This window comes from Thamnophis sirtalis, unplaced genomic scaffold (assembly GCF_051295495.1).
Source record: "Thamnophis sirtalis isolate CommonGarterSnake01/CBP01778 unplaced genomic scaffold, rThaSir2_p1.2 scaffold_13, whole genome shotgun sequence".
NCBI lineage: Eukaryota > Metazoa > Chordata > Lepidosauria > Squamata > Natricidae > Thamnophis > Thamnophis sirtalis.
This window is the reverse complement of record NW_028261393.1, coordinates 44994178-45009463: the sequence shown is the minus strand read 5'-3', so window position 1 is coordinate 45009463 and position 15286 is coordinate 44994178. Positions and strand designations below refer to the sequence as shown.

Here is a 15286-nt window from a genome sequence, read left to right as displayed (position 1 = left end):
AACTTCCCAGAGCCCATACACAGTATAGCTTTTTAACAAACACAGTCTAAAATATATTAAAACAAAGGAGATTAAAGGAAAAAAAAGAAAGTCAATAAGATCTCTACGTTGAACTCAGCTTCTTGCTGTTACCCAAACTTTAAGCAGTTTAACTTATTCCTAATCTTAAACATAGGCTATCTGGAATTTCTTAGTCCCATATTTGTTTTGTGTATAGTCAATCCATTTTTTCCAGTCTCGTTTATATCTCTCATTTGAGTGGTCTTTAAGATATGCTGATATTTTAGCCATCTCGACCTTGGAGGTCTTCTAGTCCAGCCCCCTGCTCAAGTAGGAGACCCTGTACCATTCCGGACAACTGGCTCTCTTAATGTTCTATGCATCGCTGCAAGAGTTCCCAAAGTTTCATTGTCCGTCCGTCCGTTCCTTGCGGAATTTGCCTGTTTAGCGGAGGTGCTTGCAGGAATATTGCCCTGGCCTGAACCTTCTTGCCCAGAAGTGCCCAACTTTCCCGCAACTTTGAAAGCCCCGCGCACTTCAACTCCCAGAATTCCCCAGTCGGCCCTGTTTTCCCAGTTGAGAAGTTTGCCCGCAGCCTCGCAGCCCCGCCCGTCCCCTCGGGCAGCTGCAACGCCCCGCCCGGCCGCGGCTTCCCTGGCGGCGGCGGCGGCAGGTGAGCTCGGGGGCCCGGCGTCGGGCGTGGCCCCGGCGGGAAGGGCGGGCGTCCCGCTGCCTAACCTCCGCCCGGCGCAGCCACCGGACCAGTGCCAGCCCCGCGTCAGTGCCCCGCGCAGCGCCAGCATGTACGGCGTCCAGCAACACGTCCAGCCGACGCCGCTGCCTCCGCCCTGGAGCTCCCGCTCCCAGCCGGCCGTCCCGTCTCCGCCCCGCGGCTACTGCCCGGTGCCGCCGCCGCCGGCGCCCTCCCGCTCCTGCTTCGAGCCGCCGCCTTCGCTGCCCGCCACGCTGCCCCGCGCCCGTCAGAGCCGCCCGGCCCCGCTGCCCCTGCAGCTGGGCCAGCCCTACCCCGACCCCTTCCCGCCGCAGGAGGGCTGTAACGGCGGCGGCAGCGTGGTCTACGAGCGCGTCCGCACTTACAGCAGCCCAGGCGGGAAGCGGGTGCAGCTCCTGGACGCCCCCAACGGCTGCTCCCCCCGGGCGCTCTCGCCCTTCGACGCCAGTCCGGGATACCAGCACGTGATCTGGAGCAATGATCCCCCGTTGCAGGTAATGGCACCTCTCCCCCTCCTCCTCACCGCCCATCCCCCCCCCGGATTCCCCGATTGGGTTCCTGCTTGGTCTCACCTGGGGGAGGAAGCACCCTCATGCTCTCACCTGGAGGAGGGAGCCCCTCACCTGGAGGAGAGAGCACCCCCATGTCCTCACCTGGAGGAGGGAGCCCCTCACCTGGAGGAGAGAGCACCCCCATGTTCTCACCTGGAGGAGGGAGCCCCTCACCTGGAGGAGAGAGCACCCCCATGTTCTCACCTGGAGGAGGGAGCCCCTCACCTGGAGGAGAGAGCACCCCCATGTTCTCACCTGGAGGAGGGAGCCCCTCACCTGGAGGAGAGAGCACCCCCATGTTCTCACCTGGAGGAGGGAGCCCTTATCTGGGGGAGAGACTACATGGTACGCAGAGAGCAACCCACTACAAGCCTATAAAGCCCACCAGGAAGAAGGAGCTGGGTCCTATCTATCTAGAGCAGTGTTTCTCAACCTTGGCAACTTGAAGATGTCCGGACTTCAACTCCCAGAATTCCCCAGCCAGCAAATGCTTGCTGGGGAATTCTGGGAGTTGAAGTCCGGACATCTTCAAGTTGCCAAGGTTGAGAAACACTGTCCTAGCCAGTGGTGGGTGGGTGGGCGCTGGAAAAAACGTTACCCTCTCCAAGTTCACAGATTGTAAGGGGCAGGGCGCCCTACTTTTTCCAGGTAGAAGGGTCAATAGCTTCTGGTTGCCACTCCCCCCCCCCACCTCTCCCACCAAACTGTGAGACTGGATCCAATTGGACCTCTCTCCCCAACACTGACTTGCTTCCTCTTTTCTCTCACCTGGACAAGAGCGCACCTTTCACTCACCTTACGTAGAGGCCAGGCGCTTGCTGCCCTTTGGAAGGATATACGAGGCCCAGGGAGAGGAAGAGGCTGGGCCATAGCTTTCCATCCAAGGTGCCACTTATTTTTCAGGGATGTAGGTTTGCACTGGACTGAGTTTGACCCTCTCTTCAAAAGGGTCTCCCCTCAAAAGTTAGGGGCCCTGAGCATCTGGGTTCCACACGGAAAAGGCAGCGGCCTTCAGGCTCCTGCCAGCTTCCCGCCGAAGCCGTGGGAGTGGATACAGCTTGCAAATATTCCCAAGCTAAATGTTTTTTGTCTGTATCACCTTTGGCAAACACAGCTGAGTGTGCTAAGAAAGTGTTCAGATAGCAAATCATTTAGAGCCAGGAACAATGAGAATAAAAGAGAGGTTTACCCATGTAACTTTTTTTTTTTTTTACAAGTGCTCTTAACAGGCCTTTTTGGCTAACTATTTCCTTAGTTCCTTAAAAGTTGATATCCTCCAAAGTCCAATTACTGTATTTGTTCTACCTGGAGCAGAAATATCCTTTTTCCCTATTTGATGGTGATTCTCTGTGTGCGAAATAGAATTAACACCTCCAATGTGCACTTCCTGGCCTTCGGTATTGATTTAATTTTCTTAATTTTCGTTTTGTTTATTGCCCTTGTATTATCATCTCAATTAACTCCTGTATTCTAGTCTCGATTGACTCATTGAACGCGCAACACAAATTGCGTGTAGAAATCATGTGCCAAGTTACATTCATTCTGACTAACATTAATTTCTAGATGAGGTACAATGTTATTAGGGCCAGAAGTTTGCAAAGCAAACAAATACTGTATATTTGGGGGGGGGGGACCTTTCTGTATGTGTTTGTTTTTTTTAAAAGAACAAGGGTGGTTTCATTTTGTTGACGATCGGATTGTGTTGTTTTTGAAGAGGCGGATACAATGTTGTGAGAGGAAGCAGTGTGTATGTATATTTATTTATTGGAATTTGTCAAACGAAAACAAGAACAGGAATAAGAGAATAAAAATACAAGGATAGGGACAATAGGGACATTGGTGAAGTTATGCACTCCCCTTCTACTGACCACTTAAGTATGAAGTAAGGTCCAAGGAAGTTGATTTGTGACTGAAAGTGTGAAAATTTGTAGCTGAGACAACTGAATTAGGTAGGGAATTCCAGACTTTGACAACTCTGTTGCAGAAATCATATGTTTTTACAGTCAAGTTTAGAACAATTATAGGCGTGTATGTGTGAGTGAAAGAGATTGTAATTGATTCAGATTTCTTAGTCATCTTTTCATAGAATTCTCTTCTCCAGCATTAGTTTGCAGTGTAAAACGTACCAATTTCGAGTATAATGAAATCATGAACTGGATTTATGCCAGTTTAAAAACCAGCTAATTGGAACAAAAAGTAAATCGGGAATTTGAATAATGGTTGGAAATGGCAGGTTTTATCAAACTGCTTTGATATGAGCTTAAATGCATGCTTGGTTTGAAAAGAGTCATCTTAGCTGTGTGCATATTTTCCAGCAAGCCGGCCTGGCCTGAATAGAATAAAATATAGGATTAATTTGACTGTTAATTTTAATTTAATTTTTAAATTTTTATTGTAAATATCAATTGGGGTTTTTTTTTGGATACTTTATTTAATGTCCCTTTTAATTTTTGTAATATTTTTTTTTTTTAAAAATGTTGTACGCCACCCTGAGTCCTTGGGAAAAGGGCGGCATCTAAATCCAATAAACCTAAAACCATAAACCTAAATAATTCCAAAAAGTATAGTTGGACTTTCAGATAGAGCAGAAATCTCTAAACTTTGTGGACATCTACTCCCAGAATTCCCATGGCTGGCTGGGGAATTCTGGGTGTTGAACTCCACAAGTCTTAAAAGTTGCCAAATTTGAAGACTCCTGGCATAGAGATTGGGTGTTGAGACTTTTCTTCTTGCTTGCTTGCTATAATCCTGCTTTTCATGGGAAATTATACCTTTTGGGAACATTCGGTTATGAGGTTTACATCCTGCATTTCATTCAAGAGGCCCAGGAGATATACAGAGTACTCCCTCCTCCCGTTTCCCTTGAGAACAACCCTGCGAGGTAGACTGGTTTGAAATAAATACAAGCGATGGGAAAGTAAGATTATAGTAGTACACTTGAATGTGCAACCAGACAGATTGAAGTCCCACCAGTAGAGGTGTGGGGTTAAAAAAAAATAAAAAATCCTGGCATGGCAATCATACTGTAGTTATCCAACTGAAGCATGTAAAAAATGGATGGCATGATTGTGGCCACTATAATGAACCATTTCGCCTGCCCTGGAGTCCGAGTAGGGCGGATATGGGTTGCCAAATATAATGATTCATCTAGCTGTGCTTCTATGACTACCTCATGTCACAGAATCGCCAATTGAATAAATACAGGCATTCAGCCATTGAGTGGAATGAAGTGAATGAATGGCCATGTTGCCAGGATGTTCGGCCACCTCTACGGTGAGCTGCCTCAAGGGAAGCGATCGTAAGGGGGACAAAGGAAGGCGATACAAAGACACGTTGGACGCCTCCTTCAAGTCCCTGGATAGCGACACCGCCTCCTGGGAAACCCTGGCACAAGACCGATCCACATGGCGCACGCTGATCCATCAAGGCTGCCAGACATTTGAGGACGGAAGGACAACGGTAGCGCAAGAGAAGCAAGCACTCCGCAGAGCCAGAGCTACAAACGCTGCCACAGTGGTGCCCACACACATCTACCCGACATGTGGCAGGACATTTCATGCCCGCATAGGCCAGGGGTGGGTTCTGGCAGTCACTACTGCCGGTTCGCTCATGGGAGTGCGCACTTGATGTGTGCTGCATGCACATGCGCAGAAAGCAATAAAATGGCTATGCACAGAAGCAAAAAACAAGATGGCAGCAAGAGAATTGGTTCGGGGGCGTGGCAGGCCTGGGTTGCTGCCGGTTCCAGCAATCCAGGCCACCAAACTACTACCAGTTTGGCTGAACCGGTAGGAACCAACCACTGGTATAGGCCTTGCCAACCACCTGTGGATACATCATGGACAGCTCACAACCTGTTGGAGGCCAAAAAAATGCACCTTTGAATGCGATGGACGAGCATCATGGAATGAAATGAAAGCGAAACTGTGTTTTCCTAAGATGGGAGGAGAAATGGCGGCTGGGATAAGAGAACAGTAATAAACAACTGGCAGAGGTACCTCCGTCCTTATAAACTCTTGAGAAAAATCTCCACCAGTTAGTGAAGAAATTCCAGTTAGTAGAAGAAGTAATAATGTTTTATTTTGGTTATTAGGGATGTAGTCTACTATTATAGATATTCTTACATAATGCTGGGATTGTCTGAGACAATTGACTCAACAACTACATTTCCATTGCGACCCAATGGAAATTTGGGGCTCAATTGTGGTCGTAAGTCAAGAACAACCAACATTTTATCTCTACGGGAAGTCCTCGACTTATGACCACAATTGAGCCCAAAATTGAGGTGGCCGAGTGAGAGATTTGTTAAGTGAGTTTAAGTGAGTTGTTAAGTGAATCAATGCAGCTGTTAAATTAGTCACCTGGTTGCTAAGTGAATCTGGCTTCCCCATGGACTTGGCTTGTCAGAAGGTCGCAAAAGGGGAATCACGTGACCCTGGGTCACTGCAACTGTCATAATTATGAGCTAGTTGCCAAGCCTCTGAGTTTGTATCATGTGACCTTGGAGATGCTACAACGGTCGTAAGAATGAAAAAGGGTTGTAGGTCATTTTTTCAGTGTTGTTGTAACTTTGAAAGGACTATCTATGTATGAGAAATAGGTATGTAACCTATAGTTGCCAAAGGACAAGGCAGTTTCTTTGAAACTTAGTTCTAGAGAGGATATATTTATCTCTATCTAGCAACCCATCCATCCATCTGTCCATCCATCATCCATCCATCCATGTCCATCCATCCATTCCCCATCCATCTGTCCATCCATCCATCTGTCCATTCTCCATTTATCCATCCATCTGTCCATTCTCCATTTATCCATCCATCTGTCCGTCCATCCATCTGTCTGTCCATCCATCCAACCATCTGTCCATCCGTCCATTCTCCATCTATCTGTCCGTCCGTCCATCCATCCATCCATCCGTTTGTTCATCCATCATCCGTCCATCCATCTGTCTGTCAGTCCATACATCAGTCCGTCTGTCCATCCAGCTGTCCATCCAGCTGTCCATCCTCTACCGTTCTGTGTTCCTTTGCAACCATGATATGAAATTCTGCAAGACTTGAATTTTATATATTTCAAGTATGTTCTGTGGAGAGTCCTCATCATTTCCAAACAATATTTGTAAACCCAAAATAGTTCTGTCTTCCTCCCCCTCCCAAACCCTTTGATGATAGATCACTCCACCCATCTCAGAGCAGAACTTAATAGAGAATCAAATTGCTGACTCAGTTTTTATCCTTGGCCCTTAAATTGCTAGAGTTGCATATTTTCTATCCCGCTACAAGAATCAGAGTTTAATTATGGAAGGTTGGACTAATTATCATCTGCAATTGGAGGGAAGGGGGGTTGTGAGCAGCAATCTTACTTATTCAACAATTTTAATATCCCAGAAGCTTTTTTTAGCAGTTATTTGTTATTTGAAAAAGCTGATAATAAGCAACATTTTATTTATTTGTTTACTAGCTGATAACTTGGCATTGTCCGAGTATTTATTAATAGGGGGAAAATGTCTGGACCAAACGTAACTTTTTAATGTTGGATTTTCTCCCTTACCAGAGGGAGCCCCCCCTTGTGGAGTACTGTGAAGCCGTTACCATGGCAACTCTACTGCGCTGTACAGTAGAATCCATTTTACGGCAGTACACTAGAAGCCATTTGAAGGCATAACAGGCTGTATTGTAACAAAACGCACACACAGAGGGGCGTTAGGGGTGTCTTACCCCCACAATATTTGTTTCAAGAGAGTAAGTCATCAGTTTGGCTGAAATTTTGGTTTGGTTGAAATTGCTCAAGGCGTTCCAGAGTTATACTGGAACACAGAGAGAGAGAGAGAGAGGGAGGGAGGGAGGGAGGGAGAGAGGGAGGGAGAGAGGGAGAGAGAGAGAGAGATAGAGATTTGAATTTGTATGGCCTCCCGTTTCAAATACATGATTCCGGGCAGTGGACAATATGTTTAAAATTGCACCTTTTTTTTCTATGTTGCAATGTTACGCTAAGTTGATGGGCTGCCTTAAGACCTGATGTCGTTTGTTGTATGCATCTCAAGTGATACGAACCTACATAAGTTGTCCTTTGCCCGTTGTGGTCTACAGTACATTTTTGACCCAACAGGAATTTTCCCCCCTGTGGATTCAACTGTAGGCTGAACTTCGTAAAATGTGTTTTTATTTTTTTCCATTTTTCATTTACATACAGTCACATATATATTGTGCATAACCGGGGCCATACAACATTAAACAATAAACACAGCAATTCCTCTTGTCAACAATACCCCCCAAAATAGAAACCCACTGTACCTCTTCAACCCTCCATACACCTCTTTCTTTTGCCCCCCTCCATCTTTCCATCTTCCCTCCATCATTCCCCTCTACCCTACTTCCCCTCCCGCTCTACCACTCCTCTCTCCCAGTCCACTCCCTCCCTTCCTTCTCACCCTCCCTCCAATCCTCTCTCCCGCCATCTCTACCCCTCTTTCTTCTATCCCGCTACTCCTCCCTTTGGTGTATTTCTGCTATATGTCCATATATTCAGCTTGTCCTATTTTTACAGTGAAATTAAAGAGAAACAGTATACATGTGAAATGGCGTTGAAATCTAACTCATACTATATATCCCCCCTCCCCCCCCTAACACCCCACCTCCCTTCCCCCCCCTCGACTTCCCAGAGCCCGTACACGGTATAGATTTTTAACAAACACAGTCTAAAATATATTAAGACAAAAGAAATAAAAAAAGAAGTTAATAACATCTCTACATTGAACTCAGCTTCTTCCTGTTGCACTAACTTTGAACAGATTCAACTGTAGGTTGCACTGAAGGCATGAGGGTCTGTGTTTTTGAGAGTTGCAGCTGGAATTTGTCACTGAAACAGACGTTGCCTTAATCATTCTTATCACCCCCTGTTACATTCCTTTGGCTTTATAACTTTTGAGTGCCAGAGCAAAAGAAATAATCTCATTTTAGCTCCTTAGCAAACCGAGTGAGAGTTTTGCAGCCCGTTTTCTGTTTTCCCTGCCAGCAAGTCCAAAAACTATGTAACATGTCCCAATTAAACACATTTGTCTGTGCAGAGGCGTCTGCGAGATCAAAGCCTTTTGTCGAAACGATAAAAGAAAGGTTGCAAACTCCACCTCTCATGCATGTGTTATGAGGTTGCCACATCGGTTATATTATCCTCCCCTACCTGCCCATGTGCCAACTCAGCATTTCACCTGCTATTCAGTCTAGATCACAAATTTAATATATCTTTCAAGGCACAAATATTAATTATTTCTACAGGGACCTTCTAGTTCCTTCTCATGACTTTCTCTTTTCTCAGTTTATCATCGTTCTTCTTTTCTTTTATTACGCTACCATTGTGGCATTGTTTCTACCACGTTAACTTATCAAAGAATAAAAAGTGTAAAAAACAAGGCAAGCGAACAAACTGGTTTAATGTTTAAGATTAGAGGCCTGTTTCCTTTTCACGCCAGGTAGGACTCCATCGTTGTTGGACTAAGTCAGGGACCTCCAAATTTGGCAATATAAAAGACTTGGATAACCATTTGTCTGAAGTAGCAATAGCAATAGCAATAGCAGTTAGACTTATACCGCTTCATAGGGCTTTCAGCCCTCTCTAAGCGGTTTACAGAGTCAGCATATTGCCCCCAACAATCTGGGTCCTCATTTTACCCACCTCGGAAGGATGGAAGGCTGAGTCAACCTTGAGCCGGTGAGATTTGAACAGCCGAACTGCAGAACTGCAGTCAGCTGAAGTAGCCTGCAGTGCTGCACTCTAACCACTGCGCCACCTCGGCTCATTGGTGTAGGGTTTCCTGCCTAAGCAGGGGGTTGGACTAGAAGATCTCCAAGGTCCCTTCCAACTCTGTTATTCCATTCCATTCTATTCTAAGGTGACTTCTGAACTCACCTCCCAGAATTCCTCAGCCAGCCATGTTGGCTGGGAAATTCTGGGAGTTGAAGTCCACCAGTCTTAAAGTTGCCACATTTAAGAGGCCTCTGGGCGAAGCTCATTTCAGGGTGTGACTTTTCTATTTTATCTTGCTCCAAATGTAATTTCAGATAAAGTACGACTGCTAGAAATGTTTCCTGATTTGCTTCCTCCTTTGAAAAGTATCCTGCATCCAGTTTTGGTCGCCGTGATGTAAAAAAGATGTTGAGGCTCTAGAAAGAGTGCAGAGAAGAGAAACCAAGATGATTAGGGGACTGGAGGCTAAAACATAGGATGAACGGTTGCAGGAACTGGGCATGGCTAGTTTAATGAAAAGAAGGACTAAGGGGAGACATGATAGCAGTCTTCTAATATCGCAGAGGCTGCCACAAAGAAGAGGGAGTCAAGCTTTTCCCCAAAGCACCTGAGGGCAGGACAAGAAGCAATGGGTGGAAACTAATCAAGGAGAGAAGCAATCTAGAACCAAGGAGAAATTTCCTGACAGTTAGAACAATTAATCCGTGGAACAACTTGCCTCCAGAAGTTGTAAATGCTCCAACACTGGAAGTTTTTAAGAAGAGATTGGATAACCATTTGTCTGAAGTGGTGTAGGGTTTCCTGCCTAAGCAAGGGGTTGGACTAGAAGACCTTCAGGGTCCCTTCCAACTCTGTTATTCGGGTCTGTTTGGTTCTTCCTCCTGCCTTCTGTTTCAATTTAGGAATTTCAGATCCAGCCGAGACATCTTTATTACCTTAAAAGATGAACATGTTCCTGACAACTTAAATATTTTTTAGAGGCAGGCCCTTTCCCTTGGATACCAGCAAATGTTAATTTGTTTTCCACATACCTGGAATTCCAAACTGGCCATCTCTTTGTCAATTATTGATTGTTCCACATTCTTGTTCCCTTAAAATGCTCTCTCTGGTCAAAGGAATGGGGTTTTATGGGGTTGAAAAGGCCACACCGTAATCCTATACCTGTCAACCCAGAAACACATTCCATCTGCCTCGTACAACTTTGTGTGCAGAATTTCAGTCACCGAAAGCAAAATTGGATAAAATGAAGGAGGATCTGATACAAATTGGCTGTTGTTAGTTGCAAAGTCATGTCAGACCCATTGTGGCCCCATGGACAGGCCTTCCTGTCCTCTACTTTCCTCCGGAGTCCACGCCAACTGCTTCAGTAACTCCATCCAGCCATCTCATTCTCTGTCGTCCCCTTCTTCTTTTGCCCTCAATCTTTCCCAGCATGAGGCTCTTCTCCAGTGAGTCCTTCCTTCTCACTAGGTGGCCAAAGTATTTTGAGTTTCCTCATCAGGATCTGGCCTTCTAAAGAGCAGCCAGGGTTGATCTCCTCTAGGACTGACCAGTTTGATCGCCTTGCAGTCCAAGGGACTCGCAAGAGTCTTCTCCAGCACCATAATTCAAAGGCCTCCATTCTTTGGCGCTCAGCCTTTCTTATGGTCCAACTTTCACAGCCATCCATTGCAACTGGAAAAACCATAGCCTTGACTCTATGCACTTTTGTTGACAGGGTGATGTCTCTGCTTTATAGTATGCTGTCTATATTTGCTATAGCTTTCCTCCCCAGGAACAAGCGTCTTAATTTCTTGGCTGCAGTCCCCATCTGCAGTGATTTTGGATCTCAGGAAAATAAAATTGGTCACTACTTCCATCTCTTCCCATCTATTTGCCAGGAATTGAGAGGGCTGGCTACCATGATCTTAGTTTTCTTGATGTTGAGTTTCAAGCCAACTTTTGCACAAATTGGCTAGCATTAGATTGGCTTTCTTGGAACTCGACTCTCCTGTTAGGGCCACGTGGAAATGAAATTCGGAGAAAGGTAGAACATACCTAGTCCAAATAAATAAAAGTGTCTGATACATCGAATTGTGAGGTTGGGCAGACACAAAAGATACAGAAGATGAGTTGTCGGTTCTATTATTTCATCAGATGGGAACACAATGTTCTCCTTAATGCTGTTGCGGCTTCTTTAGCAAGCCTACTGCTAAATTCGGTATCCACTACACCCATTGTTCTGAGTCACTGAAATTATTTATTTTTGCTGGTTATATAATTGCATGTTAATCTAATGGTTGTTGATGATTGACACTGAGCTTCAGCAAAATGACGACCTTTATAATGAATCTCCAAGTTCAGGTCTTCTGTTCTTTTCAACGTTCCTCTTTTTTTTCCCCTTTCATCCTTTTTAAGTTTTTTTCAAAAGGGTTTTTTTTTTTTTAATGTTCAGTGCAGACTTTGGCTTAAAAATATAGAATTCTTTCCTCTGCATCAGCACCTCTCTGTTAGGCAGACTGCCAAAGAATGATTAACTTGAAGAGATCACGTTAATTAATTGATTGATTTATTAAGGGGTTAAATCCAAGAGTTTTGCTACAGTATAGCCTTAAGGCTAACCACCAATATTGCACTATAAAAAGCCATACTGGAGGGGAAAAAATGCCAAGAGCAATAAATGAGACTGTTTTAACAGTGAAATTAAGGAATATACAATACATTGTATTTAATAAAGTAAACAAATACACTGAAAAGAAAAATAACAGAACCATGAATGTTTTGGCTGCAGGTAGCGTTTAAAAAGAGGGATGTGGTGGTTCAGTCGCTAAGATGCTGAGTTGTCGATCAGAAAGGTTGGGGGTTCGAATCCCTAGCGCCATGCAATGGAGTGAGTTCCCCTTACTTGTCCCAGCTTCTTGAAGAGCCAAGGTGGCGCAGTGGTTAAATGCAGCACTGCAGGCTACTGCTAGATCAGCAGGTCAGCGGTTCAAATCTCACCGGCTCAGGGTTGACTCAGCCTTCCATCCTTCCGAGGTGGGTAAAATGAGGACCCAGATTGTTGGGGGCAATATGCTGACTCTCTGTAAACCGCTTAGAGAGGCCTGAAAGGCCTATGAAGCGGTATATAAGTCTACTGCTATTGCTATTGCTATTGCTTCTGCCAACCTAGCAGTTCGAAAGCACGTAAGAAATGCAAGTAGAAAAATAGGGACCACCTTTGGTGGGAAGGGAACAGCGTTCTTTGTGCCTTTGGCGTTTAGTCATGCCGGCCACGTGACCACGGAGACGTCTTCAGACAGCACTGGCTCTTTGGCTTTGAAACGGAGATGACCACTGCCCCCTAGAGTCAGGAACGACTAGCACATATGTGTGGGGGAACCTTTTCATTTACCGTTTAAAAACAAGAACAACTGAGGAGCAATTTTAGAATTTGGCAGTTGGGTTTTAAATCCAAATGGTATACAAGTGGTCCTTGAATTAGAACCACAATTGAGCCCAACATTTCTATGGCTTATATAACAAGTGAGACAGTTGTTAAGTGAGTTTTGCCTTATTTTACTTATTATTTCTCGTCGCAGTTGTTAAGTGAATCATTGTGGTTGTTAAGTTAGTAACGCAGTTGTTAAGTGAATCTGGCTTCCCCATTGACTTTGCTTGTTAGAAGGTCACAAAAGAGATTGCCTGATTCCGGGATGCTAGCAATAGCAATAGCAGTTAGACTTATATACCGCTTCATAGGGCTTTCAGCCCTCTCTAAGCGGTTTACAGAGTCAGCATATCACCCCCCACAGTCTGGGTCCTCATTTCACCCACCTCGGAAGGATGGAAGGCTGAGTCAACCTTGAGCCGGTGAGATTAGAACCGCTGAACTGCAGGTAACAGTCAGCTGAAGTGGCCTGCAGTGCTGCACTCTAACCACTGCGCCACCTCGGATCTTTATGACTCTGCAGCCGTCTTTATGACTTTATGGCTCTTTATGACGCTGCAGCCGTCATAAATACGAGTCAGTTGTGCCAAGCGGCTGAACTTTGATCATGTGACCATGGGGATGCCATAACGATCGGTGTGAATAAGTCACGTTTTTCAGTGCTGTTGTAACTTCGAATGGTCTCTAAATGAACTGTTGTAAGTCGAGAACTACTGGAGATCCAGGTTCCCTCTGTGTAAAGGACTTCCTCTTGTTTCGGATTGCTTGCATTCTTGAAAGGAGAATATTAGAACAAGCTTGCAACTTTAAGAGATGTGGATTCAGATGCCCAAAATTCCTGCCTAGGGAATTTGGGGAGTTTTAAGTTCACACCCTCTTAAAATTGCCAAGTTTGAGCAACCAGTATATACGTAGTACAGGTTACTTGTCTTCTGATCTCCTGAATATGCAACTTGCTATTATTCCTTTTGTGAAAGAATGCTTGAAGGCAAATCTGGATGGTTGACGGTGTTACCGATATCGTCACTGGATGGAAGCAGTTCCAAGTAAAGCCACCTTCTGCAATTGACTGATGGCAAATTGGTCAATGCCAAGGGTGTCCAAGTGGAGCTCCAGTTGTTTCGGGATTGCACCCAAGGCGGCCATTACTATTACTACCCTTGCTTACATTTGCCATTATAATTATATATACTTTATTCATTAAACATCATCATCATTATTATTATTATACAATTGTATCACAGCGGCCAGTTGTTTCGCCGGATTTGGCATTGGTTACTAGTCGGGCCCCACCCAGGGGCCTAGGATGTCATAACGTAATTTTGTAATATGCGTGCAGATCCAAGCAGTGCGGCTTTTTGCATTTGACTGATGGTGATTTTGTCAATTTTTAACTGTTTAAATGTAATTCCAGTGCTTTTGGAATAGCACCCAGTGTGCCAATTACCACTGGAATTACCACTGCTGGCTTGTGCCATAGTCGTTGAATTTCAATTTTTAAGTCCTGGTATTTTGTGATTTTTTCATGTACCTTCTCGTCGACCCTGCTATCACCTGGTATTGCGATGTCTATGATTGTGACCTTATTTTTCTCAACCAGTGTGATGTCTGGTGTATTATGCACCAGTATTTTGTCCATTTGTATGCGAAAATCCCACAAGATCTTGATCATCTGATTTTTGGTGACTTTTTCAGGCTGATGTTCCCACCAGTTTGCTGTTGTTTTAATATTATAATTTTTGCACAAATTCCAATGGATCATTTGTGCTACTGAATTGTGCTGCAATTTATAATCAGTCTGCGCAATTTTTTTACAGCAGCTGAGTATGTGATCAACAGTTTCATCAGCTTCTTTGCAAAGTCTGCATTTGGCATCATCAGAGGATTTTTCGATTTTGGCCTTAATGGCATTTGTGCGGATAGCTTGTTCTTGTGCAGCCAGGATTTCTTTCTTTAATGTACCTGTTGTTAACCATAACCAAGTTTGTTCACTGTCCACTTTATCTTTTATTTTTTCCAGAAATTGGCCATGCAGTGCTTTGTTCTGCCAACTCTCCATTCTTGATTTTATCACATCTTTTCTGTATTCTTGTTTCGTCTGTTGGGCCTTCAGTAGATTTTTGTTCTTTACTTCGATTAATAGATGTTCTTGACTTTCTTTTAAATAATCAGCCAGTGCATGTTTTTCTTCTTCAACTGTTTGCTTCACTTGTAATAATCCTCTGCCACCTGATTTTTGGGGCAGATATAGTCCATCCGTATCACCATGTGGATGTAATCTGTTGTTGTTGTTGTTGTTGTTGTTGTTGTTATTATTATTATTATGTTAATCTTTGGTGAGATTCACAGCCTTTGAATTATTATTATTATTATTCATTAAACATGAAACTCCGTCAACTGAACATTCAAGAATGCATTACAAATACCAGTGACTGGTGCTAATGGTTGATATGGGTTGCTGCCAGTGTCCTAGGTATCAACCAAGTATCTTCTTAATATGTATGATGCTCCGAGTAGCACAGTTTTTTGTAGTTCTGCTGGTGTTATTGCAAGAAGCTGCAACTTCTTGATGTACTTTTCAAAATTCTTGGACATGGTACCAAGTGCCCTGATCACAATGGGTACCACTGTCACATGTTTCATCCGTAATTACGTAGTTTCAATAGCCAGGCGATGATGATGATGATAATTCATTGCACAGTCAGCCAGATGTTCAGACTGGGTTTGACATTTTTGTCTACCTATCAAGTCCTTACAAAGGACCTGGGATAGGCAGATCTGGATATTTGATGGTGTTACAGATATTGTTGCAGGACAGAAGCTGTTGCAAGTGAATCTGCCTTCTGTAAT

General features: G+C 44.4%; 1 protein-coding gene across 3 annotated transcripts in view; it reads left to right on the top strand.

Moving 5' to 3' along the window:
* The first annotated feature begins 658 nt into the window (after positions 1 to 658).
* Positions 659 to 15286, top strand: part of POF1B (POF1B actin binding protein) — a 60449-nt gene continuing 45821 nt past the window's right edge. The window contains exon 1 of one of the 3 annotated variants that reach the window (XR_015698297.1): positions 659 to 1227. Coding sequence is in view for 2 of the 3 variants with exons in the window: in XM_087727339.1 (XP_087583465.1) it covers positions 802 to 1227 (426 nt within the window). In the remaining variant the exon portion in view is untranslated. The remainder of the gene's footprint in view (positions 1228 to 15286) is intronic. The other 2 variants (XM_087727339.1, XM_087727338.1) reach the window with 2 other exon arrangements.